Source organism: Typha angustifolia, chromosome 8 (genome assembly GCF_048772165.1).
Source record: "Typha angustifolia cultivar Huaian chromosome 8, ASM4877216v1, whole genome shotgun sequence".
NCBI classification, from domain to species: Eukaryota; Viridiplantae; Streptophyta; class Magnoliopsida; order Poales; family Typhaceae; genus Typha; species Typha angustifolia.
The window spans coordinates 3,465,888-3,492,774 of record NC_133246.1 but is presented as its reverse complement, the minus strand read 5'-3'; the positions used below and the strand labels follow the sequence as shown (position 1 = coordinate 3,492,774).

The 26,887-nt window shown below is 37.4% G+C and overlaps 7 protein-coding genes across 8 annotated transcripts; 5 read left to right on the top strand and 2 right to left on the bottom strand.

The window, feature by feature from the left end:
• The first annotated feature begins 129 nt into the window (after positions 1–129).
• On the top strand, positions 130–4,954 carry LOC140765095 (nudix hydrolase 8-like). The gene is made up of 9 exons (XM_073104010.1): positions 130–583; positions 1,185–1,456; positions 1,769–1,834; positions 2,048–2,185; positions 2,924–3,001; positions 3,088–3,138; positions 3,245–3,279; positions 3,915–4,023; positions 4,604–4,954. The coding sequence occupies exons 1-9, from the start codon at positions 466–468 to the stop codon at positions 4,808–4,810; spliced, it is 1,074 nt and encodes a 357-aa protein (XP_072960111.1). The 5' UTR covers positions 130–465; the 3' UTR covers positions 4,811–4,954.
• A 388-nt stretch (positions 4,955–5,342) lies between these two features.
• On the top strand, positions 5,343–8,697 carry LOC140764733 (deSI-like protein At4g17486). The gene is made up of 4 exons (XM_073103464.1): positions 5,343–5,689; positions 7,437–7,724; positions 7,811–7,891; positions 8,364–8,697. Exons 1-4 carry the CDS (start codon positions 5,533–5,535, stop codon positions 8,504–8,506), a joined length of 669 nt encoding a protein of 222 aa, XP_072959565.1. The 5' UTR covers positions 5,343–5,532; the 3' UTR covers positions 8,507–8,697.
• Positions 8,698–9,240: 543 nt separating this feature from the next.
• Positions 9,241–12,401, bottom strand: LOC140764732 (peptidyl-prolyl cis-trans isomerase FKBP20-2, chloroplastic). The gene is made up of 8 exons (XM_073103463.1): positions 12,359–12,401; positions 12,103–12,277; positions 11,948–12,014; positions 11,620–11,852; positions 11,033–11,142; positions 10,127–10,235; positions 9,958–10,034; positions 9,241–9,526 (listed from the first exon to the last, which is right to left on the bottom strand). Exons 2-8 carry the CDS (start codon positions 12,140–12,142, stop codon positions 9,404–9,406), a joined length of 759 nt encoding a protein of 252 aa, XP_072959564.1. The 5' UTR covers positions 12,143–12,277; positions 12,359–12,401; the 3' UTR covers positions 9,241–9,403.
• Positions 12,402–13,666: 1,265 nt separating this feature from the next.
• LOC140764479 (agamous-like MADS-box protein AGL62) lies at positions 13,667–14,233 on the top strand. Its single transcript, XM_073103065.1, has one exon. The coding sequence runs from the start codon at positions 13,667–13,669 to the stop codon at positions 14,231–14,233; it is 567 nt and encodes a 188-aa protein (XP_072959166.1).
• Positions 14,234–14,718: 485 nt separating this feature from the next.
• LOC140764474 (agamous-like MADS-box protein AGL29) lies at positions 14,719–15,225 on the top strand. Its single transcript, XM_073103060.1, has one exon. It carries the CDS (start codon positions 14,719–14,721, stop codon positions 15,223–15,225), a length of 507 nt encoding a protein of 168 aa, XP_072959161.1.
• A 175-nt stretch (positions 15,226–15,400) lies between these two features.
• On the bottom strand, positions 15,401–24,327 carry LOC140765294 (ceramide kinase). Of its 2 annotated transcripts, none has more exons than XM_073104298.1 (13): positions 24,103–24,327; positions 22,850–23,008; positions 22,541–22,708; positions 22,343–22,435; positions 22,089–22,181; positions 19,944–20,205; positions 19,817–19,843; positions 19,564–19,648; positions 17,879–18,028; positions 17,294–17,395; positions 16,815–17,198; positions 15,941–16,007; positions 15,401–15,858 (listed from the first exon to the last, which is right to left on the bottom strand). In XM_073104298.1, the coding sequence occupies exons 1-13, from the start codon at positions 24,208–24,210 to the stop codon at positions 15,721–15,723; spliced, it is 1,836 nt and encodes a 611-aa protein (XP_072960399.1). In that variant the 5' UTR covers positions 24,211–24,327; the 3' UTR covers positions 15,401–15,720. The 2 variants fall into 2 exon arrangements, with proteins under 2 accessions (XP_072960399.1, XP_072960400.1); XM_073104299.1 differs by having other exon boundaries at positions 22,850–22,969.
• A 648-nt stretch (positions 24,328–24,975) lies between these two features.
• On the top strand, positions 24,976–26,688 carry LOC140765480 (photosynthetic NDH subunit of subcomplex B 3, chloroplastic). Its single transcript, XM_073104592.1, has 6 exons — positions 24,976–25,276; positions 25,367–25,477; positions 25,567–25,623; positions 26,158–26,220; positions 26,316–26,378; positions 26,509–26,688. Exons 1-6 carry the CDS (start codon positions 25,043–25,045, stop codon positions 26,554–26,556), a joined length of 576 nt encoding a protein of 191 aa, XP_072960693.1. The 5' UTR covers positions 24,976–25,042; the 3' UTR covers positions 26,557–26,688.
• Positions 26,689–26,887: the final 199 nt, after the last annotated feature.

The following is a 26,887-nucleotide window of genomic DNA, read 5'->3' as shown; positions in this document are numbered from 1 at the left end:
CTAACAGGAACCAACGGTACGACTGAACACTTATTGACACACTTTTGACGGCAGATGCTTTTCGTTCAGATCTGCAGTCCATCAGAGAAAAAAAATAATCAACCAACGTTTACAGCAAATCGCTTAAAAAACTTGCGAGTCACTTTCGGACACTGTCCACCGCTCAATTAGTAGAGATAGTAGGAACAAAACCCATTTGGCCGATACCGGATTTAGGATAAGATTCTACCTAATTAGTCGTAATTTCGGGGGATTATCAACTGGGTTTCTTGCAGTTTGGGGTTTTGTAGTTAGTGAGCATTGCGGCATCCGAAATGCGACAATTCCCACGGTCTTACTTGTTGTTTTCGATGTTGATTTGATAGGCAAAATGGGGGTTTTTTGTTGTTGTTGTTGTTGTTGGAGTGATTCTTAGATATTATCTGAGGAGTATATAAGTTTTGGTGTGTGCTTTATTTGAGGGTGATGGAGAAGGTGGTGTTAGATTCGAGGTCGGAGAGGCTAATCTTAGGGAAGACATGCTCAAATTTCTTGAGGGGTCGCGGGAGATTCTCTAATTGGTTATGTTCCTCTCAGTGGAAAGGTAGTTTTCTCCATCAGCAAATGCTTTATTTTTTTTTCTCTTTTAATGAGCCATTTGTGTTTTGTTTTTACTGTTCTGCATGGATGTTAAGTTAGCAAAGTTCAATGATTGATAGATAGGTTCTTGTGCAAGTAAAATCATAGAAACGCCATCTCTGCGTTTATGCATTTCCTGATTAAGTTTGATTACATGGATGAAACCTTAAGCAGAGCATTGTCCTGTTCCACACTTCTCACACAGTAATCTTTCAGTGGAATAATTTATTCAAGTCAAGTGTGATTGATGATTTCTTATTGTATACAGATTATTACGATGCCTTTCAATGTGGATTCATGTAGATTGTCGTGGCACATACGAGCTTTATAAAAAGTATTAATCTTCTGAGTGTTATGATGACAAGACTGAACTCTCTCATTGTTATGAATTTTGTTTCACACTATGTGCACTATGAACTCAGTTCATACTCGCTGAGTTGGAAAGTTAGCCATCTCAATATTTGGTTTATTCTCTTTGTGCACCAGGAACACTGTTATGAATTTTGGTTTATTCTTCTAAAGTTGATCTATCTTCATCATTCATATCCTTATGTTTCCAATTTCAGTGTTCCCAGTGAAGGCTTCGTATGCAACTACTAGAATATCGAGTGAAAATATAGAGCCTATAGCTCCTAAGATGTTCTTGAGAAGTGATTCTTCTGATATGAAAGGATTTAATGATTCTTCATGTTTATGGACATCCCCTACAAATGACCACATACTTGATGCTTATGAAGATGAGTATGGGGGAATCATCATCAATCCAGACAGATTGCCCTGGGAGACTAATGCTTTTGGTACTGCCCTTCAGGCTTCTCTTTCTTATTGGAAATTAATGGTAAGATCTGGTTCTTATTTATCAATTTCATTTGTATAGCACATCATATTTCTGGAAACAATTGAGAAATAACTCTAGTTTCCAATGGCATACAGTTGCTTTTTGAACATATAAGGTGAAGATATGTCTTGATGGAGGTGCAGATCATATTTGCTGACAGGCTCATATGTTCTCCATTTATACTTGTGGACATTCAGATTTTCCATTTTTTTTATGAATCGTTAGAGAATTGGGAAAAAATATATGAAAATCGCATCTAATTTGTAGAACATTCAGATGATCAGTGAATCAGTACTTATATGTCTTTCTCAGGGAAAGAAGGGAGTATGGCTTAAGTTACCACTGGATCGATCTGAGTACGTCCCAATAGCAGTGAAGGTATGTTCTCATTAGCCATCTCCCCGATTGAAAATCTAAAGTGGTACTGTGGCATATGAAATTAATGGTAGTAGGCATGTCCTTTATTCTGACAGTTATCTACATCTATGTATGCCATTTGAAACTGGTATCGTGACTGACAACTTTTTAGCAAATATAGAAAATGCTCAAAGCATTTCTCACAGAAGATAACTTTACCAGCATGTTATGCAGGAAGGCTTCAAGTACCACCATGCAGAGGAAGCATATGTAATGTTAACATATTGGATTCCTGATGGACCTTGCATGCTTCCTGCCAATGCATCACATCAAGTTGGAGTTGGAGGTTTCGTGATCAATGATCAGAATGAGGTATGCCTATAATGCTACATTGGAGAAGATGATGCTTCTTCCTTTTCTGTGATGTAAGAATGTACTGACCTGATAGACTGATACTCCATTTGTTTGTCGTGAAATGCAAATATAAGTTGCAGACTTTCCAATTTTAGCCATATTACCACATGTACTGATGTTTTATTTTGTTCTGAAGTGTCTGAAGCAATGAATTGCAACAAAAGTTGGACAATATAAATTTGTGAACTTATTCTGGAATCTTTTAAGTATAATCACAGAATCCATATCCTGAGGTGAACTATGTATCTGTATAATGATACCGGCTTCTTTTGATTTATTATGTCCTTTCCTGGTAAAATTGAATATATGTTGCTTGTTTTAATTTTGATGGTGCATAGTCGAGGATCCTACTGTTATATTGTAAATTATGTGTATATAAAACCAATGTCATGCAGCTACGAGGATGGATCTTGACTGCCTGAAAACTTAAGGAAATTCCTGAGTGAAATGGTCACTGCTTTAGAACTTCTTGCAGCATAAGTGTTCTGGTTGATACTGTGAACTGTCAGAATTTGCTTAGGGAGTAGATACCCACATGATGACCTCAACATTTAGTATTGTGTGATGACTCTGCTAGCGGTTCTATCCTCTATGATAACCATAACCTATTAGAACTTCAAAGATGCTCACCACCAAAATAGTGCATACATTTCAATTTTACAATTTTACTGATGCCACTCTAACGAACTTTCGAAGGTGCTAGTTGTTCAAGAGAAGTATTGCGCTTCATCACTTTGTGGTGTTTGGAAACTTCCTACGGGGTTCATTCATGAGGTAACTTCTCAGCCAGAACTACAATAGCATACAATATATAATGATTAAAACCCACAATATGTCATTCAGTATTTTCAATTTTGCAGTCTGAGGAGATCTTTGCTGGGGCTGTAAGAGAAGTTAAGGAGGAAACTGGTGTAAGGCACAAACTCATACATATATTTGTTTTATAAATACACATTTTATGCAACTTAAGTAGGCTACCAAACTGAATGTTAATGCAACCTCTGATGCATTGTACAGATCGACACTGAATTTGTGGAAGTGATTGCATTTAGGTAATGATACTTCTGATTGCTGCATATTTTCAGAAATTTTCTAGTTTGACTCAGAAAAGCTAATGCAAATCACATTCTCAATGTCACTCTTCGAGTGCAATTATTTTAGTACTTTTAGAACTGTAATATCATTCTCAAGAGGCCTAATGCACCACAGGCTGCAAGATGTCATGCCTATCCCTCTAAGTGACACCCTCCAACACACGTGTTCTATAATTAGTAAACTGAAATTCATAGGACTACTATAAAAAGAAACATGGAGCATGCATTTATGCTCATCATATAAGACATGCAAGATTATCCTGTTGGTTTTATGAGTCTATACAAGGAAAATACTATGATTTAAGTTCATCTGTAATCTTTTTCCCTGAGTATTATTGTCTAAATGTCCATGTTCTCAAAATAGAGTTCATTGTGAGTTAGGATTTGGTGGATCTGGGAACCTGGAGATCATTCCACTTATTTTTATACATGGTTGACATCCATTAATGCCACCTCTTAGTTGATAGTAGTGATCTTCTGTAATGGCCTTAACTTTTTGTTGAAATGGGGCAGTGTGAACAATTTATTAGAGAAATAAAGATATGATATTCTTTTCTAGAAGTTAATTCATTGATTTATTTCATCCTTATTAGGCATGCACATCACGTGGCGTTTGAAAAATCAGATTTGTTCTTCGTCTGTATGCTGAGACCTTTATCACACAAGATCAACATAGATGATATGGAGGTACAAGCAGCTAAGGTAAATATTGTTTTGGTTCAGTACAAAAAGAGCATTCATATCTTTGGAACTCAGTTTTTTATTTGCTGGTTATATGATTACTGCATTGTTTTTCATTATCTCGAGCGGAGTAGGGGTTTCATGCTCCACTACTTATACACCTGTTATATTGTCGTCGTTAAGGACAATGAGAATTAACATTGATTGCTTACTAACAGAAAAGATTCTGATGACAGGGATTTATCCAAAGAGCTCCTACTTAAAATTTTTGTTTTTCATCCTTGCTGCCTACCATTCTCTTTTATAAGATTGCAACATGGAACTCTTTAATACATATATTTGTTTCTAGCAATTCACATTGTATCATCAAATGCAATTTCTCATATTATACCTCAGGTTCTGTGTTCCTGGTTCAATCAGCTTATATACAGACTAATCAAATCGCTAAAGATTAAGACAGTACTGAATGTAGAACTCTTGTCACCATTGTAGCCACTTCTCTTTGTCCGACATATAATTTTCGTAGTGTGGATTATTTCTGCCGTTGATTATTTGAGCAAATTCTTCTGTCTTCTGATGGCATGTTTCTTTCTACGCCCAGTGGATGCCGCTCGCGGAGTTTCTCGAGCAACCATGCATTCAGGATGACAGTATGTTCAAAAGGATCATCGACATTTGCATCGCACGTCTTGGGAAGAGATATTGCGGATTAGCGGCCCACCACATGATCTCAAAATTTGATGGAAGATCATCTTGTTTATACTATAATGTGGCAGAACCTCAGGATTTTAACTGCCAGGGCACTTGAAGGATTGAAACACCTATTTTGTATATTGTTTCTTACATGCCTACACCTATTCTGTGTAATTGTTTCTTGAACCTCACAGAGCTTTCTGTATATATCTATTAGAAAATGTTTCTATGAGTAAATATTTCCATTAAGCTTCCTCAACCTTGGCCTGTTCACTTTTTTTACTCTTAAAATATAAAAATTTTACTCAAGGGTATGAAAGTCATTTTACATTCATGGTTAATTTAACTAATCGACAGGGTCTAAATGATAAATATTCATACGACAGAGGGTGTAAATAATAATAAAGACAAAACATAAGGTTGCCTTCAATAAATTCTCATATTTATTTATTAAAGTTTTCCTTTGGTAGATGAAATTATTAAATTTATTAACTAAATGCTTGTTTAATTTGGATAATTAGTAACTAATCACTACTTTGGTTGACTAAGCTTAAGGTTTCCAACTTGGGAAGTTATTGGGAAGCTAATGTTCTGGTCCCGCACAAAAAGGCCATCGCTTTCCAACGAGTTACTTGAGCTACTTTTTCCCCTCTTTCCGCGAAAAAGGTTGTGGAGAAGAGATCGACATAGAAATCTCCCCAATTTCTAGGGTTTCAATTTCGTGCGCGCCAGTGTGCTCGATTTGGCGAAGAATCGTCGAGCTCGAGCGCGATTTCATGGACTTGGAGGGGGCGAGGCGGCCGTGAGGTTGGGGAGTTTGAAGGGTTTCTCGGTTTCATGGGGTCTCTTCTCAAGTGTTATTCTTCTTCTGGAAAGGAGGAGAGCGATGGTGGAAGTAGTACGACTCATCTGTATCTGAACGTGTACGATCTTACCCCGATTAACGACTACCTTTACTGGGTTGGCCTCGGGATCTTCCACTCGGGGATCGAAGGTACGTTCTCAGTTTCACTTTTTTGTTGGTATCATTGCGAGATCTTGTTTGGAATTCAGGCTTTGAATGCGATGTTTTGAACCTGGGGATACCAAAATTCTGCTTCGTTGTTATTTACTTCTATGTCCTTGAATCCTCAATTATGAGATATTCTTGTGCTAGATGGATACTTTTGGAATATTTTTTCTTGCTGGTATGCATCTGATTTGGTGAAAAAATATCGTAAATGTGATTGAGTGGATGCTGAAGCACGGCTTTTATCTAATTCTTAGACGATGAAAGATTCTAGGTGGAAGTCTGAAAGGGTGGTTTTGAACAATTTGTCAAAAAAAAAAAAAAAAACAAAGTTTTCACTTTGTTGGAACTTAATGAGTTATTGCAGATTGTTAAATTTGCCAAACTCACAAATTCCTTCCAGGAGAAATTGGACGAGGAGCTTTTTTTTTTATAGATTTACTTGTGAAAATTGCTGAAGAGTATATCATTTTTAATAAGAGAAATTATATTTACATTACTCTAGTTATTACCTAGTCTCATTTTAACTTCTTTAGCAGAATTAATCCATGTTAGTTGTTTCTTATCAATTCAAGACAGTCCCTATTTGTCCACATATGTTGAGAAGTACAGTTTGGAGTAGACAAGGCTCATGTTTCCCTACCAATGGTGGTGGTTTTCTTTCACCATAGCAATGATTTTTCAGGCCTTATTCTAACTATTTCTGTTAACTTAATTAGCATTGAAATTGATGTGGGAATAACAATTAGATTGGCATTCGTTGGTGAAGTCTTGTAGTGTTATGGTATACAATAATTAATTTGGCTAATAGATGCAAACAAAATATAGGGTTTTACCTTCAAATCAAGCCTAAAGTATCAAAATAAGTTCAACAACATCATAGGCATTGATGCTCATGTTTCAGACTCAGTACTTATTTGCCATCATGATGATAGGCTGTAGGCTCCTATACATAGTCTTAACAGCATTAGATCTTAGAAGCTATGTTACTGAGATAGTGTTGAGTAAGCACACGATTCAAAGTGCAATTCTCATCCATATAATTTGATAGTGCTGTCATGGGTGACCAGATTTAGCTGCAGCACATGTTTGATAGCTGCCTGATAATATGTACTTATTTTCATTTTCTCTTTCGAAATGATTTTCTGAAATTTAGTGTTTTAGATTCACTATACGTAATGACACAGTACAGAATTTCCCACAAATCATCATGGCAACTAGTAATTCTTACTTTTGGGCATCCAGTTTAACTCGAGGACAATTGAAACGGGATCTTCAACTGTCCTTCGCTGCAAGTTGATAGCAGGCAATGATAACACTGGATGGTAAAAATTGCACATAGAAACACACTTAAACTAGAAAGTAACTTGAACTAGATCAGAGAAACACGAGAGTCAAATAGGATGAAACAACCAAAATCGGAAACAAGGAGGACATAAGTGACTGCAATGGTATTATTTTAGCATGGTAAATTTTTCATATTTTGCTTGATCAAGTCATTCGGTTTCTCTAGAATATGGGAAACCTGAGAAGACATAGTAGCAAGATACTATGGGTCAATAACTTCTACTTACCTTACACTTTTTGCAACCAATTGTTGGAAGTTTCATAAGTTACACAAAATAAAAAAAGACAGCTATTCAGTTAGGAGTCTGTCTGGATATCCTGCTTCATCTTCTCTGTTTCTTTGTAATAGAATTACATCACCTGAATACTAATTCTTAACAAGCAGTTCATGGCATGGAGTACGGGTTTGGTGCCCATGAGTACCCAACAAGTGGAGTGTTTGAGGTGGAACCAAAAAGCTGCCCCGGATTTGTCTTCAGACGTTCTGTATGGCTAGGCTCCACTGACATGTCGCGTTCAGATTTTCGTCTGTTTATTGAAAATCTTGCAGGAAAGTATCATGGTGACACCTATCATTTGATTGCCAAGAATTGCAATCATTTCACTGAGGATGTCTGTACACGTTTGACTGGAAAACCAATTCCAGGGTGGGTGAATCGGCTTGCTAGATTAGGTTAGTGTTTAATACAATATATTAAAGCCTCAGACGCCGTTGAAGAATGATAGGTGCTGACTTGTATGGATTTATTGAAATGTCAGGTTCCTTCTTCAACTGTCTTCTACCAGAAAGTATTCAAGTTAGTGCAGTCAATCATGTGCCAACTCATCCTGCATTCTCTGGTAAGTTCTTTTCTTGTATTTTCCTTGCTTATTTACTACAGTGTGGTAGTTTTATTCTTAAACTGCAAAGGACTTGGGTGCTCGGCATCAGAAAACTGTACAATTGGATAAAGGTCTGTCAACCTTTCCACTTTTCAGATTTTGCATTTAGAAGGCCATCTGCCCCCACAATATAATTGGATAAAGCTCTGTCCACCTTTCCATTTTTGAGTTTTTGCATTTAGAATTCCATCTGCCCCACAGCATCTGGAAACCTAACTAAAGCGGAAGAATGGTCATTTCATGTCTATTAAAGTGACCAATTTGCCCATGCAAAACAAAATCTTAACAATATCCTGGAATGAGGTTTCCTGTAAGCTAAAATCTTCGGAACTTCTTGGACTAAGACTATTTGATAGTTTTACAATTTTTCAAATGTTATGAGGATGCAATTGCTAATTATCAATTCTTCATGAAACCAATTGTTCTACAGAAGATGACACGGCATCATTTGCCTCATCGACCATTGAGGAGAGCGATGAGGAAAAGCTAGATCATCACCTACTAGCGACACCGAGCAGCGATCTTGCACATTCAAGAGACATACAACTGAGGCTTGCTAAGGATGCCATGTGAATTTTGTGCGTTGTGCTCGTTGGTCTCCCATGTATAATTGTAGACTGATGATCATTCTTTGCTCCTCTAAATGGCCTAACTTGAAGCATCAATATGCTTCCTGATTCCCTTCAGTTGTTGTTCTAAACGGATAGAAGGTTTATATAAACTTTATTCGATTTCAAGGCCCAACATAGGGTTGGGTTTATGTATATCTTTGATCCCATTACAGTTGTACTTTCCTCCCTAACTGACAGCACTAAGGCACGCATATGCTGAACAACTAATGTTGTATAAATCTGTTTGTTAGCTTTTAAGTTGTCTGCTCCTATTATGGGAGCCATTGTGATACAGTAAGCCAAATGTAGTGAGATGTGAGACCAGTGGATCAAGGTTCAGGTTAGGGGTATAGAAGAGGGGGATTGTTACACTTTTAAATGTTGGTGTAACTGTGAAGGGATTTTTGGTTTTGTAATAATTTGTAGAGGGTTGTCAGCATTGTTCTTTAAGTGCTGGATATTTTAAGTGATGGACATTGGGGGGATATACACTTTGATCACAAGTAAAAGAGGATGGTAAAGGAGGCAAGTCTGAGGTTTAATCTAACATGAAATGCTGATATTGTTGTATAAAAGGATTGATATACTATTTGTCCCACAAAAGTTTTTTGATCAAATTTGAATCCCGTTTACTCATAATTGGATTACCATCATCTTTGGGAGCCTCAGCAAGCAATCAATAGAATGACCATGATCTCTGTTACCTATAGCCAAACAGAGGATTAATTCAATCAAATGTAGAGCCTACTATGATAAGTGCCTTTAACCCTAAAATCAATTAATATGCCTACATATTAAATTCGGTCGCATTAAAATGATTGTACACTCCGTGAGCAAAGAAAATTTGAATGCTGTCTACTCATTTGCAGACTACATCCGAATAAAAGAAGGCTACGGTCCTCCTTTCACAGTCTTGAACTTCGAGTAGTTCTATGTCAAAAACTTCAAACTGCTTTGCACTGAAGAATGTTGACGGCCCGACCTGCAAATAGTTTGTGTTGGATAATCAGTATCTATAGAAGGTAAAGGATTCAACAATCCATTACATTTTCAAGGAAGGTAATATGCCTAAATCAGTGATATGTTTTCTCCATTTCTGTGTTCTCATATAACTTTTCAGAAAACATCATTTTATATATTATCTAATGGCAATAAGCATTGAAATATCCAAGATAGATAGATGGTTTATAAATTTATCAGCGCCCACGTCCGTAACAATACAAATAAAGATACTATATTCTTGTGAAGAAATTGGTGGATTCAGTGTTCAATAATTCTGTCAGAGTGGAGAAGCTGATATGGGTCCAACCAGGCTTAGGTTTCCTGAAGAACATTCTACTTATCCACCTACAGAAGCAGTAAACTGGAAACAGGGAGAATTATATTCTAGAAAGCACAAAGTAAAGAACTAACTGGAGGCCCAAGTTCTGGAGGAATGATGATTCTTCGCTTTCCCCCTGGTTTCATATCTCGTATTCCTTCTTCGAATCCTGCACTAACCAATTTCCCGTCCTGTTAAATACTGGATGATATACAAACTGAATAAAAACTACAGTTGCTCAAAATTTGGTTCAAAAATTGCCTGGGACAAGTGACTTGTTGCCTAAACGAATCTTCGCAGGTGCACCTTGCAAGTAAGTGCTATCAATGCGACGGCCTGATTCATTGTAGCCAACATAATGAAATATCACCTGTTATTCCAAACTAACCAAAGTTAAAAGTGTCCTCAAATGGCTAGCAAATGAATATGTAAGAAGGAACCGAGTGAGACCTATCTATGTGTATGTGTATGCACATGTGCACGCATAAAGATAATTGCCCTTATATTTTAAAACCTGTTGCTAAATTTTCAGAAAAAGAATACTACTCTCCTTGTTGGCAAGAATACCTCTAATAACCCACCTTTACGAAATGCATTACGACAACATAATGCATGCACCAAGTTCAAGAGAAGCACCCATGTCAGTTTCTACAAGTCCACAATCATCATCAACATCATCACTACCTTGTATAATAATGCAGAAGCAACCTAACATCAAGTCATCAACATTACAGATTTTTTACGACCAACTGCCAAACTGGTTCCAAAATTCCAATCCTTTACAAATTCTGCCAAATTCTAAGGCAAAGGAAAATCAAAAAGGGAGGAATTAGCTTATGTTACATAACTAATCTTTCATAGAAGTGGATTCACACAACCAACCCTTATGTTCTTGGATTATTTTCTTGATCTCATTCTTCACTTTGATTTCTTCTGTAATCTAGATTTTTTTCTTTTATTCAATGGTGTTATCATTAATTAAATAATCCACAAATACTTGACCTTCTAAAAATAATTAAACAATATGAATACACTGTAAGCATGCTTCACTATAAGTATGGCTCATGGATAATTTATTTCATCAACAATTCAAAGGACAAAAGATAAAGCTACTTAATCTCTAATTATAATAAAGCATGAGCCTGTCAAGACAACGGAAGGAAAAACCTGTTGGCCATCCTTCGGGTAATCACCTTTACCAACTTCTATATCTCGATATATAAGTCCAGAATCACGTTTCAAATAGTTATCAGATGTCACCACGTTGACCTGAAAACCTGGATTATGTTCCAAGGACTTGTCAGTGCCATATTCATAAGATGGACATTCACATTCATTCTAGAAGAAGCAATCCATTCATACAACAACCTAACACCTAGCATTAACAGCCAATTGATTAGTACATGAATACCACAATAACAGAGATTCATATTACCGAACGATAGTTAGTTTCTCAACCAAAAGTTAGATAGTCTGTCCTCCATATAGTTCCTCAACTAAAATGTATCAAGTCCTTGTTATTTGAACTTAAGAAACAAAACATATCTAATTCAGAATTTGCTTCCTGTAAGTGGTTATTCCAAGTGCTGTTCTTGGTCACTATTTTTTTATCAGCCTGTTTCGTATATCAACAATAGCAAATCTACAGGTAATTTAGTTTATTGCAAGTAATTGATCACTTAATTAAAATTTCCTACAATATGCTTACTCAAGTTCCCGTAAGCTCCAAAATCCAGCCAAATTTGAACAATTACCTTCTCTAACAAAATTTGGAAAGTCCTCCGGTGCACGGTTCGCCTCTTGTATCTTCTTGTTCTGTTCAAGCAGGCGCCTCTCATCATAAGGGCTCCTACTCTTCACCTTCCCATGAGCAGATAATGCGACCAACAACCCCGAGCTGACCACCGTGAGCATAAGTACCGCCCTCCGGCTTCCATTGTCCCCGTGCTTCCTTCCACTTGCAATTCCTTCCTTGCTACCCAAGACACTAATTCACAGAAAGTACCATTCACGCATTTCATCAAACAGTTGTAATACACAAAACAGATGCCGGTTAAACGGAACTTGCGAAGTCATTCTTACCACAACAGCGGTTGCTTCTTGTGGATTTTATAACCTCCAATCGCTACCTTGGAAGGTACGAGCAATCCTGAGACATGGAAAGAAAGGATTGCACAATCTATCAATAAACACCCACAAAAAGAGGGATGAATGCATGGAATAGTGAGAGGAAATACTTGGAATTGACAAGAAAGAGGAAGAAGAGATCGTATCCATATTGTTCTTCTTCGAGTCAGGCTTGCGGCATTGCGATTTGAAGAGGAATTGAGTTGGTTCGTTATCTCTCTGCGCCTTCTCAAACTAGTCCAGTAGGCGGTGTTGGATTTGAAGCCAGTTCGTAGAGCTTCACTCCTATTGGTAGAGAGAGAGGTAGTATTAGGATAAGGAAAAAGGGTTTCGAATTCATCTTGAAATCTGATGCCGAGGACTTGCCAAGTAAACTACCGCAGCAAACTCCTGCGCCCGGAGCTACATACGATCCTTTCTCTGGAATGATAATTTATTCTAAAAGATAGGATGTTTGGTTTGAGGGCGTGAACTCTTATTAAGCTGGTCTCTCTAGTTTCTTAGTATTAATGTTTTTAAAAATAAATTTAATTAGATATAAAAAAAAAAATTAGTTACTAAATCAGTTTTTTTTTTTTTTATCATTCATGAGCCTTCATGAGCCTGAAGACTAGATATGGGCTGGACAAAGAGCTAACCCTCCTTAGATACATAAACACTTTAGGCCCCACCGAGCTTTTTAGCTGTCTAGTCTAGGCTTCAAGCCATATGCGTCGCCGAACAATTGCTTTGAATCAAACGCTGCTGAGACCTGCTCTAAGCCGTTGCGTTGTCGAGACCTATTCTAAGCCGTTGCATTACTAAGCTGTTTTTCCAAGCCAAATCGCATTGTCGAGTCATCAACCGAATCGAGCCAAACCATCAAACCACCGATCACCAAACAATTTCTCCACAGTATTGTTTGAGGTTGGAGTTGAACTCATGACCACCTTGGTCATGAGCAAGATACTTACCTTAGTAAATCAGTTTAAGATGTCTGTAAACTTAAAACAAACAAGAGAAGAATAAGTTGAATCAATTTATTAAGGGAGTTTTATATAAATATTATAATTGTCAAAAACATATTGGATCATCTCAAAATGTAATCTATTTCACATTTAAATTGCTTAGAATATTCTAAGCTTATATTATGTTACGAGTAGTACTAAAAAAAGAAAACCTAATCTTTTGCCAAAAAAATATAAAAAAATAAAAATATTTTATGCTTAAACTTTAGAAAATAAGTATATCTTATTAGTTATTTATATGTATTTAATTATCTCAGTAACTATTTATTACGAATATCCTATAAATATTCTGTTAAAATCTAGTTGTAACGATAATTGTGAAAGAGTTATAGTAAGATTTCGATGTGATATTTAAAATATATATACTAACTATTATAATATTTTAAAGTTTTGGCTGGCAAAAACCTATTTATTAATTTTTTTTTATATATGAACTTATTTTTCCAGAGAAGTAGACTGGTAGTCAACAACTCTTTCTATTGGTAGTTTCCTTTTCCGTATCGATCTCGAACTTCGTAGTTTCCATCTCTATCTCAAACTCGTGCATAGTCTTCCTATATAAATACTAACTTCTATTTACAAGTCTCCTAGATAGTCGAGAAAATCTAATCTTCTTCTTCTCCTTCTTCTTCTAATCTAATCGTCGAGTACCCAAAAAAGAAAATCCATGGGCCGCCACAAGATCGAGATCAGGAAGATCGACCAGAAGCACTCGCGCCAGATCTGCTTCACGAAGCGGCGTAAAGGTCTCTTCAAGAAGGCGAACGACCTCGCCGTCCGCGGCTTCGACGTGGCCGTCCTGGTGCACTCCGCCGCGAACAACACCTTCGTCTACGCCGTCCCTGACGTCGACTCGGTCATCCAGAGGTTCCTGAACGCCAATCCTCCGGTAGCCGCGGTGCCGATTCAAGAACGAGCGCCCGACGAGGCTTCAAACACGCAGGAGGGTGGCGCAGCCAACGGCGAAAGCCATGACAACGAGGATAAGGATATCGTGGGTTGCATGGATGAAGAAGACAACGAATACGACGACGACGATGAGGAGGATTTCACATTGGAGTTTATAGAGAGCGATATATTCTGGTGGAATAAATCTGCGTGTGATCTTGGGATAGGAGAGCTGAACGAGTTCAAGTTACGGCTACAAGAGCTTAAGAAGAAGGTAGAAGAGCGTGCTAATTTTCTATGGATAGAGAAACCTCTAACGCTCGGCTTCCCCCAATGGAGATCGTGATTGATGAAGCTGTGCCAGTGTATTGAGAATAATTGCTTTTGATTGCAGATTAATTTTAATTTTTATTTGGTATATAGATATAGTTTGAATTCTTTTAAAGTATTATGAGTGATTAGTGGTTTGTGTGATTTGTTTTGCCTCTATGTATCCTTAAAACTCTGCAATCTTTTAGTAGGAGAAAAGATTTGGTATCGTGTTGGTTTAGTAATTAATCAGATGGTTTCTAATTAACTAAATCTTGGGTGTTATGAAATCATGGATATTATTGGTTCCAGGTTAAACCAAAGGGGAGATCTATCCAACTATAGGAATTATAAGATTCCAAACCAAGTTACCAAATATCCCCCAACGAATCGTATTTATCATCTCTTATCTTGAAATAGCCGGAAAACTAACATACGTACGTACGTGCTCTTATAAATATGGCCTTTCCGGGCACGTACGTAGATATACATGCGTCTTGTCTTGCTCCACTGCGTAGCGTCATGGGGCGCCACAAGATCGAGATCAAGAAGATCGAGGACGAGCACTCGCGCCTGATCAGCTTCTCGAAGCGGAAGAAGGGGTTCTTCAAGAAGGCCGACGACCTAGCCGGCCTCGGCTTCCTGATAGCAGCGTTGGTTTTCTCGCCGGCGAGAAACGTTTTCACCTACGGTAGTCCTGACTTCGACTCGGTCGTCGACTGCTTCTTAAACAGCCGTTCGATTGACGCGTTAGCTGATCAAGAACGAGCAGCGCCGGCGTTGGCGAACAAGCCTTGGAGGATGTCACGCCGTACGCGTGGAAGAAGAGATGACGGCAGTGATCAGGAGGAGCTGCTACGTGCGGCATCAGACTTGAGGAAGAGCAGTAGATTCTGGTGGAATAAGTCAACGGAAGATATGACGCTGGAAGAACTGGTTGACTTCAAGGTAGCGCTACAAGCGCTCGTTTCTAAGGTAAAAGAGAAAGCCGAGGAACGACAACATTTGAATCTTGACATCTCCCTGTAGGTGTTATTAGTTATGATTCAGTGACTCTCTGAGTGAAGTGTTTATTTAATTATTTTATCTCTCCACTATGGAAAATAGTGTGAAATAATTGATTATTTATCACATCTTCAATAATTTGATACTCACTCTTATTGCGTACGGAAGCCCAGCAATTATAAACAAAGGACCACCAGAATATGAAAACGAAATTTATTTATGCATAAGGAGTTCATATGAGAAAGAAAAATAAAAATAAAGAAGTAATTCTCGTAGCATATATAATGGTTGACAAAGTTTAATGGTACACCCAGCTCTTCGTTGATATCTTATAGGTGCTGGGGTGCCATTGGAACAAAATTTAGCCAATAAATACCTAATCTCACATCTATATTCGACTTGTTAGCCTTGTAATACATCATGAAAAAAGAAAAAGAAAAAAAGGAAAAGCAATATTTGTACCATGTATGTTATGTCTCCTTTTCCTCCAGAAGACTGTGAACAACCATCTGAAGAATGTTAAACTACAGGTCCTGATGCAAACAAGTTGATGAGCCCATGGCAGACTTGAACCGAGACTTGGCATGCCTGGAAGATCTCTCCGTCCAAATTCCAAACACTTTCGTCATGAGATGCAACAAAAGTGAATGCAGGTGTCTGTGAAAAAGATTAGTTAGGATTTGGGATCGAAAACATACAGTGTGGAACGAAATAAGTATTAAAGCTGATCTATACTTGCCTTATGATGTTCTATAAACTTAAATTTCAGCGGGTCGGAGCCTCTCTTGGTTAGCTGCGTAAGATGCCTGTAGTAGTGTCCCCATCAGTTAGGCAACATTGAGAAGCAAGAAGCAACAAAGAACAAAATATTGTCCTCTTCACATTTCACGAATAAGTTGCTATCTTAATTATAGATAACATAGTATGCCTACTACCATACGCTGGGATGGTCTAGTATGTTAGTCATGCTGTAATTACATTTAAATCCAAGCAAAAACACACAAAATAATACTTGTAAATAACAATTGAACAGGTATGAGAAAAAATAAATATAGCCAAAAAAAAATCTAAACATACGTAGGATTTACAAAATATGGAGGAATTTTGTCTATTAATTTCACTAGTTATGCAATTGAGCAAATAAAAAATTTGAAGTCATAGACTACAAAGTAATCTCATTATCCCATAGATAATTCTGCACAAGCAAAGTTCTTTAAGAACTTCACAATGGATATTTAAACAGTTATAGAAAGGTTGATGCAATTTCTTGACTTTGTGAGGCTACTCTCTTGAAAGTTAAATGAACTGCAGGAAACCTATGAGATCATTAATCTGCATGGTAATATCAAGTAAGAACAAAAATTTCTGGAGTGTTTTGACAAGGATAAGTATGGCTACCACAATTTCCTAACTTCGTGTCGGAGGTAAAAGACACCAACATACTTTATTGAAGTCGCTGAAATAGTTTTGTGTCAATATAGTGAAAGGAGGTCGCATCAGCTGCATTTATACTGGTGGTTGGGTGGGGGGCGGGATGTAGAAGCTTTCATGTAGATAAGTGAAAACAATTATTAAATAAATTGCAAATCTGAGGTAGAAGCTTCTTATCTTACCACAAGTAAAAAGGACGAGGACAATCTTTAATGAGTATGAGATGAAGAAAACCATCAGCTAAGTGTGCATCAGCCACTAAACCATCAGGAGCTCTTTCATTACGACATGACATAATGGCAGCACCAATGCTAAGAAAGCGTCCCTTGGATCGTAGCCACTTTGATTTCTCAGAATAATTGTTGGTTGCAGTGATGGTTCCACCTGCAGAATGTTGAGCTGATTTTGTAGTTCCACTACAGATGGTGCAGTTCGTACGGCAGATTTGTCTGTCAGAATTTTTCCGAGAGATTTTTGATGGTCGCATCCCAATTCCAGCATTACTTAATGATCTAGGAACAGGATCTTTCTCCACCTCCAGGAAAGCAATTTCCGCCTCATAAGATCTGAACAGATGAGATAGAGGGTCATCAAAGATATAAAGGGCATATCACTTCATTTATGTCATGAAGTGCATGATCTAATTCTGATTAAGAAAAACCTGTGCTTCAGAAACACCATTGTTCCAGCATAATCATAACGAGCAGGACCCATCCAACGATACTTTTCACTCTCCTGAATGACGTCTCCATAAAATCCATACCTAATGACAGATTTTAAAATTTCTCTATGGTATCATAATGTGATGAAGGAAAAGTTGTTGCCTGAGCTCAGTAGCATAAGTTAAAATGTGCTAGTCAGAATTCCTAGTTTAGTTTCTAAACTTAAAACGCCATGTGGGGGAAAAAACAACTGTATAAGGATAAGTTTGGAACAAGTGATTCAAGAAGGCACAGCAGTAGGCAAGAATTAAAGTTCAACAACGTGAAATAATCCTAATTATTTATGCAGAACACAGTTTAAACATAAACATCACTATGAGATTGACTATCAGAAACTCTTTTCATGCATATGCAGATGTTATGACGATAAAAATTAAGGTTGCTCTCTGGTTGTATAATTTATGCTGCCACCTATTAGAGAATTATACTCGAAGAGTGCGTATTAGAAGTTTAGAACCTCTAAGATGTCATCATAGCTTGGTTAGAAAGATTGTATAATCTCCTATATAGATGAAGTAAAGTACCCTGCAAATGAAGCCGCATAGCGTACAGAAGGCAAATCCGTAGATGAAGGGCTAGTTTTCCATCTGACCACCTGAGCAATATCCAGTAACATCTTTCTACCCTGGATAATCTGCAGTGCAGATGTTACAGGATCCCGCAGTCCAGTAGTACTGCAGAAAGAGAAAAGAGCTTTTCTTATTAAACCACTAATGCGCATTTCAAAATGACTGTTATAGATATTAGATAATCAGATTAACTACTCAATTGTAGGAAAACATAGTAAAGCATTTAGGCATACAAGACATCCGCACACAGGTTATAAATGCATAGGTGCACCATAGCTTGATGTTTCACTGCTGATTTCATTCCCAGACTAGACAAAACATTTTGGAGATCTCAAAACATAGATTCAGTGCTTTTGGTTTCACTATTTTCAAATGATTGATGTAACAAAATACTGAAAATCAATATAAAATTCAAAAAAATAAAAAGAAAATGAAACATAGAAGGGAAAGGTATTAAACAAGTTATAAGTAGGATCATCTCATGCTGATAACATCAAATCACAGAAGAATGGACAGTCACACCGGTGTTCATTGTCACAGCACAAATGATAGTAGTACTACTACTATTATGTGGGTAATAACATATTTAATTACCAACATTTAGTTAACTTATATTAGAGACTTGTCCTATTTGTACAGACAAGTATGCATGCAGGTTGTGCAAGTAAGGTTTTCAAACTATTAAGGCCATTAATATGGGAATAAATAAAGAGAAGATTAGTTTTCTTCCAAACAGTTAACTGCATACCACAATCACAGATGAGGCAATACGCTCTCACTGATCCACAAGAGTTATTAACTCATTGCATTCACTGTTGTTGTCCACCTGAGGTTTCACTCGGTAGCAGCTCCCAGCAGTTATTAAACCTTCTTTTCTCACCTTCAAACATGGCTAAAATGCACTCCACCTCTTCAAATCACCCTACTTACTACAAATTTGCCATCTTCCTTTTTAATTCCCTTATATTTATCTTATGATAACAATAGAGAAAAAAGAAATAATGCAAGCCCCGAATGGTCAGTCCCTACAACAGGTGGGAAAAGAGCTCTGTTCTAATGTCCCGGCAAAAGACACCACACGAGCGTGCTTGGTAGATCAAGCGGCACGTTCCAAGCTTGCCTTCTATTTACCTAAACAAAACCAAGAAAGGAGTAATAACATAACAAACATGATCTCATCAAAGAATGGTGATGTGATCGAGGGGACAAGAGGAGAAGGGCACTACCATGGCAAAGGGAGAGGCTTTTGGGGAAGGTATCCAGCGGAGGTCCAGGATCTGTGTAAAAACCAGTGTGGTTGAAGACTTTTGATGTACTCAACCTTGTTTGCTACCTTTGACCATCATCTACAACCTATCCCTGACCTATCCATCTCCTTTTTCTCACTGACCCACTCCATCTGCTACTCTCTCAAGTCACAACCTCCTCTACTCAACCAAGACTAGGCCTGATTGGCAGAGTGGCTCTCACTGAAATCTATCTATCTCACTTGAACATCGAATTATGATATGTGTGTTTATATGTATATATGTATGTACATATTTGTGTGTATCCAGATGAAGCTGTCATCTGAAAATCCATATGATAAATTTCAGAAGTGAACAACATTCATGCTTAACAATTCTGGACCAAAGTGATACCTGAGAACTATGGCATCAGTTGAACCAGCAGGTATCATTCCAAGTCCAAACCAATCATTTGGGAAGTCAACTGAAGGAAGTTGGTCTGCAACAACGCCCAAAATGATTGCACTGCAAATGTCAGCAATTCACATCGAAACTTGTATACACACAGCTCCCGGAGGATAGAATATACTCTAGGAAATCAACATCCCTACTTCATCTTTTCCATTAAAAGGAGAACAAAAATCAGAGATATGTAATTTTAACTAACCTGATTGACACAGTCCAACATTACTTGCTGAAATCCAAGACGAACCATGATTTGTGTCAGTGACTTTAAGGATTAGCAACTTAATTTTCTACTGGCTTTGCATCATATAAGAACAATAGGTACATACTGAATTTTGAGATGGTAATTCCATTAGCCTTTGAAGGCCCGAGAAGAGGTTCATCATCTTCGTTTGTATATGAACTCTCAGGAAGCATGCCACTTGCATCAATAAATAAGGACCTACTATTACTAGTGTCGTTGCTCCCATGCTTTTGACTTTGATCATCATATCCAACAATGTTGAAATCATTTGGAGTAGGTGGATAAGGAGCCTTGTGCCTGGATGCTAGAAGCCCATTCAGAACTTCATTGAAGAGACCATCACCCCCCTGAGATCCTATTAGATTTAGTCACTTGGAGACCATAAAGAAACCACATAGTGGACCCATTATTAATTTAGAACAAGAAAGCAAAACAAAAAATCATTTTCCTTGTCAATCACTTATTATCACACCATAGTTCACGCTGTTGGTAGTTAAGGCATAAGTGTAATATACTTGTGATCAACCGAATAGCCGATAACATTTAAGTTGTAGAAAATCTCTTAAAAAGAGTTGAATATCTAATTATCTATTTTAAAGTGCTCGCAAATTTTTAGGGATAACTTAATAGTACTTCTACAACAAAAATATAAAGGGTAAGAAGAAATAAGCCATTTGTCCACAACATATAACCTCTGAAATTTTTGCCCTTTAAAAAGTTTTCTCTACACATTAGACAATTCCATTTATTATATCCAAAGATGGTCATGCTACAGGCATAGCCCATGTCGACCACGGGCCGGCACAGCACGTACTGCAGAACTTGCCAACCGTGCCAAAAGAAAGGAAGAGGAAAAGATGACGGAACCTACTCACCTTCACCTCTTGTCGCTCGCCGTCGTCCACAACTTAGGTTTTTATTCAAACCCGACTCTACCCACCTGCCTTTCTTTCTCTTCGAGCTAGGGCACCTGCATCAGGTGCGAGCGGTGCCTTGAACTCAAACGACAATAAGGTGGTCGGTGAGCGACGACAACAAGGTGGACGGTGAGCGGCGACAACAAGCTCGATGGCGAGTGGCGACGATAAACTCAACGACGAGCGACAAAGGGCAAAGACGAGTAGTAATGTCGATGGCGAGCGGATCGTTGCTAGAAGGGGTGTTGTGCAGCACCCCCCCCCCCCTTTGTGCCATGTGTCGATGCATTGTTGGCACAACTATTGTTGATTACATCTTTCTTAGATCTTCCAAATGTATATCGCCACATCTCAAGCGGGTGTTAGGTTAAGGTTTTACTTTCGAAAATTTCTTTTGTATGTACAAGGCTCCTAAAGTCATTGTTATATTGGAAGAAACATGGTTCTATGCTTTGAAAGACACAAGTCTGCTTACCTAACTAACGGTGAACTTCCATGGAAGAATAAAGCTAACCAACACGGTAAAGTCATTGAGGTATACAAGTTCCATAAGTATTCCTGAGATGCTTGAGGAAGCACCATATAATAGAACAAGACGAAAAGGAAAACAAAAAAAAAGAAGATAATTTCTTGTTCTAACTGTGAAAATCAATTAGCTGCACATGCTCTCCACACATTTTTAAAGCGGCAACCTTTTCAAGGTGCTCCACCACATATGGAGATAATGTCTTTTTTGGGTAACAAGTTAATAACATCAAAAACTAAAAATGCAAAAGGGAAGCTAATCATGACATAAAAGACAAATCACAAGTGTCATAGAAGAAAAGGATTTGACATCTCCAGCAAGAAATTAACGTTGTCTACATAGTCCAGAATTTCAAATTCCATGGTTCCTCGCTGCAGGATCATCTTGCTAGTTAATAATTTAACCAAACTAAAGCTTAAAGAAGAATATAAATAACCAATACCCTAGCAGTCAGCAATATTATAATCTCACATTTTAATGAGATATGGCTTCTAATCATGTTTGACTGAAACAAAAGAAACCTGGTACAGAGATCCTGGGGCTCCTATTCATGTTGACGATTGCAGGTCACAATTTGTTGAATAGACAAGAGAGTAATTGATTGTGGTAGCCCGATCTAATATTTCACTATTATTATAGTTATAAGTATGTTCTTTGACTTCTTCCCTAACATATTAAACTTCAATGATGAAGATATCCTGAAACATAAATATGACTGCTGAAGTCATAAGTACCATACATATTATTCAATGAAAAATAAAGAATACTCTACCAGGAAAGAACTTACCACAGTAACAACGCCATCAAAAGATCTAAGTTCTTCGTCTGAAGTAGATGCTATCATATCATATGCATGACCAGCCCTCTGAGTCACTGTTACCTGAGAAGAATGGAGAACGTGATGCATCACTTTTACCATCTGGTTAAGCAAATTCTGCTATTGTAGGGCATAGTGCAGAACTGAGAACAAGGTCCATGTTTGTTGTTACTCGTGTGTAAAATATTCAAATTTCAATATTTTCACTAATGGAACTTACTTACCTTTGTTTGAACTTCAGCATGGGAAAATATAGGAGCAACTCTTTCCCAGGTTTTGGGCCCATTCCCTTTTCCACACAATGGATGAACAATGACCTAGATGATACTACAGCAAGTTAGCAAGAATGAGATCCTGCATGAGAGAACTGCTGTTTTAAGAAACTAAAAGAGAAGGATCAAAATGAAAAGTGTGAGATCTACCCAAAGACTCTTTGGTCTTCTTACACCATTTTTTATAGAAGCTTTTAATTGTTCAACCCATGCCAGGCATACTTTCAAGTCCTTGTGCCCAAAAGTATACTCCAAAAGAACCCAAGGTGAAGAGTGCTCTTGCTGTCTGATGTATCCATGAACGATGAATCGGTGCATCTGCATGGGTATATAGCTTTTAAAAAGGTTATATGATTTTACAAGGAGCACAAATATCTTATCCCAGCTCAAACGCTACCAACTACATTCTTGGATATAAGAGATTATACTACAGAATAGCTTTCACTAAGAAACAATAACCTTATTGGCACTGTTCTGAAGAAAATTGTCAGCACTCCAAGTCGGATCATGAATCAAACCACAACTTAGAAGCTCTACGGCATAAACATCTGAAAATCTGATCTCTGTTTCTGGCTTTGACTGAAACTTCAAACAGAAGCAAGATGATGTATTTGAACCCTAAAAGAGACAAAAAGAAGCTCAAGAAAGAAATAGAAGAAATAAGAAAATAAGAACAATTTGAGGTATCATAAATATGGAATTCCTTAATTGTAATTATATAAAACAAGAGTAAGCTAGAAAATAGTGGAGCTATTAATTAATGGCAAAAAATAATGTGTCCAAAAACACGACTGGAATGTTCAAAATATGCAACTGCACGCTGTTAGAGTGAATTTTAAGTCATTGTTTAAGGAAACCAATTCTAGGATACTGAAGATCTGATAAATGGTTTTAGTTCACCTACTAACTAATTACAAATTGCCATTATTAGAACCCCATTAGTAGTTTTCAGCAGGTGAATTGTACAACACAATCTTGTAATTTCAGGAAAAGAGACAAAGAAAGAATATGTTGAAGGGACAACGGTGCACGTGCTAGTCAAACATCTTCAAAATAAGATAAAAGGAATTCCATCTGACTAATTCTTGCCTACAGCGGACTGTTAGTAGCTTACCTTAAGAAGAGTAATTCACTGTAAATAAGTTTCAGAAACAGAGAAACCAAACGAGAACCTTCTTCATATTACCAGCACAGCATAGAAATCTAACAAAAGGTAAAATAAAAGGAAATACAAATTTGAAGAGGATTATGCAGCAGCAATCACGATTGCTTTTCCAACTGCCTCTTTCACTTATTTACATCTAGAAGGTGAACACACTGTGCATATATATAAAATTATCATCTTTCTCCTCTACCTTGTAAAGCAATTTTTGTAGGTACACTTCTACCCAATAGTATATTCTTAGAGATCATGGCAAGAAATTTATACTTCCAACTAACCCCTTAATCACTGCTGAGCTTAGGATTTACAAAGCTTAACTCCGATCTACAAAGGCGACAGCATCAAGCATCACAATCATTTCCTACAGGATCTGCTAGTATTAATTGATTCAACTGAACTAATTGACCAGATCAAACAACTCTGCGTTCCAAGAAAATTGCCAATCCGATTGATTTCGACACAGATCAATTAAATACTAAAGGAATACTTCAGAAACAATTCTATGATCAAAATTGCACCCTATGTTTAGAAAAAGGAGGGAAACGTATACCTCGTCGATGTGCTTCCAAGATAAGCGATCTGGATGAAGGGCGACGGCAACTTCCCCGATGCGATCCAAGAACAGCGTCGAGCTCAAGACTAGCGTATTCCCTTCCATTGGTGCGGGGGAGATCAGAAAGGAGCCCAAAAACCCAATTGAAGCTTTCGCTTTCCTCCCACAACGCGCGCCCTATCTATGCATAGGGCTCCATTTATAGATGGACATGGGAGACTGGGACTTCACGGCAAATTTGCGAAAATATATGTAGCCATTTTATGTTTCAATCCCTCTAAAGTATCTTATTTACGTATATATCCTATATATATATATATATTTATTTATATGTATATATAAATGAATATTAGACTATTAATATGAATTAGGAAAGATTGGTAAGAGTTTTTGACCAAAGTAGCCCTGTTTCAAAACTTTTTTACGAGAATGGACTACTCTTAAACTTATCTACCAAATAGGGTCTAATTCACGGTAGCCCTAATAAAAAACACTAATCTGATTAGTATTTTTTTCTAAGTAAAAACGCTGATCAGTTCGGTATTTTTGTTTACTCCTAAAACGCTGATCTGTTCGGCGTTTTATATATATAAATCTCTTTAACTTAGTCTTTCAGTAGTTTAGGGAAGGAATTATCTTATGAGAAAAACGTTGATAAGTTCAGTATTTTTGTTACGACTACAGTGAATTAGATCTCATTTGATAAATAATTTTAAGAGTAATTTATTTCGGTAAAAAAAATTAAAATAAGTCTATTTTGATCAACAACTCAATCCCATACTCATACACCCAAACCCAGACCCAAGACTAAGAAAGGAGATGATGAGGCAAATAAAGACCACAAGTAGCAGTCCAGATAAGAGATGCATCAAAAGAGAAAAAGAAGCCCCATAACTCCACTCCTACTCCAATCCATTTCCAAAACATTTCCACTCCTATGGTCAGAATGGGAGTCCTTCACTTCACTTCTCCAGCCTTCTCATCCACCCCACTAGCCCCAAGCTTCACCTGCAACAACACCAAGCTACATAGATTCCTTCATCTCCCCAGCCATCTGACTCTCAGTAGAGGAGGAAGGCTCTCTGCCATTGACACAGACTCCATAACCAGTGCATCAGAAGCCACCACTGCACCAGAAGAGCCACCGTCCCTCGATTTCGCCTTCGTCAGTGTGAGTTCAATTAATGGTTCCATCTTGAGTTCTTGAGATGTTTGTGTGAATAATATGCATTTGAATTCATGGTGGCATTTGCTGGCACAGCCTAGGCTTCTCCCTGATGGGTCGCCGGACGTGCAGTATAGACCGGCGTGCGGCGGTCGGAAACTAAGGGATATAATGCTTGATTCGTACATTGATCTATATGGGCCTTATGTAAGTATAATGAATATTTTTTGCTAGTATTGTAGTTGGCTCATTGCCCATGCGAGATGAATCAATGCATTGGCTGGGTACTACTGCAGGAGAAGCCACTGCTGAATTGTGGAGGAGGTGGTACTTGTGGAACTTGTCTTGTAGAGGTAACATAGTTTCCTAGTAAAATTCCACTTGGGTTATCTTTAAACTATATCTTCTTCTTGTCTGTGCTTAGTTAAAGACGAATTTAGTGTATATTTGGACACCTGAAAGGTGCTTTCCTTTTAGTTTCAAAAAGGGTATCTTGGAGAAAGATTGTGGATACCTATGTGTCAAAAGAAGTTGTTGTTTTTGTAAGCTTTGTTCTTAATTTCCTTTTGATTAGTAGCAAGTTTTCGTTTCAGTGACCTCCCTTCTCTTTTTTGCTACTCTCAATTCAAAAGTAATTCGAGACAGCAATCTTTCTTGCGTCGAATTTTAATTAGACTTCGACAAACGAAAATTTGTTGATAACTCAACCAAATTATTTTGCATAGATTTCAATTCTCTATGTATGATTTTCTTGCATTGATCTCGAAGAACAGAATTCATTTAAAATCAAATGATAGCATCTCCATGGAAGCACTATTATCTGACATACATGCAATTCAGTTTTCTGTCATCTAAAAACAAACTCCAATCTGATTGTAAATTGGCAGGTGCTTGAAGGCAAGGAATTCCTTTCTCCTCGCACCGATAAAGAGAAGGAAATACTTCAAAAGGTGTTTTTCATGCAAGCTATCTTCTATTTAAATTTAAGATTCATTCATAATTTCATATCTTTTAAACGTTTCATCTCTTTTCTTGCACTCTTCAGAAGCCCAAAACTTGGAGACTAGCATGTCAGACTGTCGTTGGTAAACATGATTCTCGAGGACAAGTAAGCTACTATTCTAATTAACAATTATTCGAGTATACAAAAAGAAAAAATCACAATGTTATAAGACTACTTATGTTTGATTTCTCAACAAGATCTTTCTAAAACTTTTATTTCTTCTTCATGTATGCAGCTTGTCATTCAGCAATTGCCAGAGTGGAAGGCACATGAGTGGGAATAACTCATGTATTAAGACAATAAGATATAGTGATGTTGATTCTTAGGTTATATGTATTGAAATCTTGGTTTCCTCTTGAGCTTGGAGACATGATGTAAGAATTTAATTTGAATCAAATGCTACTATACCAATCAATATCTGTACATCTGAAATTTCATGCCATTTTACTATCATTGAGCAAATTAGAGTGAAATGATACACTTTTGGACTATTAAGTTGAAGTTAGATCAAGATTGAGAGGCCTTTATGAATGTTGTGATATGGAGGACATAAAAGCTAAAAAATGGAAGTTTTATGTCAGTCATGCCGTATTTTAGATCTTCAAGTATACTGG

Bases quoted from the DNA above. Each gene is read 5' to 3' on its own strand.
- LOC140765480 (XM_073104592.1), top strand. From the start codon at position 25,043: ATGGTCAGAATGGGAGTCCTTCACTTCACTTCTCCAGCCTTCTCATCC. The intron at 25,277-25,366 runs GTGAGTTCAATT...TTGCTGGCACAG, and splicing joins TCGATTTCGCCTTCGTCAGT to CCTAGGCTTCTCCCTGATGG. The intron at 26,379-26,508 runs GTAAGCTACTAT...TCATGTATGCAG, and splicing joins AACATGATTCTCGAGGACAA to CTTGTCATTCAGCAATTGCC.
- LOC140764733 (XM_073103464.1), top strand. From the start codon at position 5,533: ATGGGGTCTCTTCTCAAGTGTTATTCTTCTTCTGGAAAGGAGGAGAGC. The intron at 5,690-7,436 runs GTACGTTCTCAG...CTTAACAAGCAG, and splicing joins CTTCCACTCGGGGATCGAAG to TTCATGGCATGGAGTACGGG. The intron at 7,892-8,363 runs GTAAGTTCTTTT...ATTGTTCTACAG, and splicing joins AACTCATCCTGCATTCTCTG to AAGATGACACGGCATCATTT.
- LOC140764474 (XM_073103060.1), top strand. From the start codon at position 14,719: ATGGGGCGCCACAAGATCGAGATCAAGAAGATCGAGGACGAGCACTCG.
- LOC140764732 (XM_073103463.1), bottom strand. From the start codon at position 12,142: ATGGATACGATCTCTTCTTCCTCTTTCTTGTCAATTCCAA. The intron at 12,015-12,102 runs GTATTTCCTCTC...TCCATGTCTCAG, and splicing joins CTCTTTCTTGTCAATTCCAA to GATTGCTCGTACCTTCCAAG. The intron at 10,035-10,126 runs GCAATTTTTGAA...TGGTTAGTGCAG, and splicing joins CAACAAGTCACTTGTCCCAG to GATTCGAAGAAGGAATACGA.
- LOC140765095 (XM_073104010.1), top strand. From the start codon at position 466: ATGGAGAAGGTGGTGTTAGATTCGAGGTCGGAGAGGCTAATCTTAGGG. The intron at 2,186-2,923 runs GTATGCCTATAA...GAACTTTCGAAG, and splicing joins TGATCAATGATCAGAATGAG to GTGCTAGTTGTTCAAGAGAA. The intron at 4,024-4,603 runs GTAAATATTGTT...TTCTACGCCCAG, and splicing joins TGGAGGTACAAGCAGCTAAG to TGGATGCCGCTCGCGGAGTT.
- LOC140764479 (XM_073103065.1), top strand. From the start codon at position 13,667: ATGGGCCGCCACAAGATCGAGATCAGGAAGATCGACCAGAAGCACTCG.
- LOC140765294 (XM_073104298.1), bottom strand. From the start codon at position 24,210: ATGGAAGGGAATACGCTAGTCTTGAGCTCGACGCTGTTCTTGGATCGC. The intron at 19,844-19,943 runs GTATGTACCTAT...CTTGGATTTCAG, and splicing joins AATTACCATCTCAAAATTCA to CAAGTAATGTTGGACTGTGT. The intron at 17,199-17,293 runs GTTTTTCTTAAT...TCATCTGTTCAG, and splicing joins ATGGTGTTTCTGAAGCACAG to ATCTTATGAGGCGGAAATTG.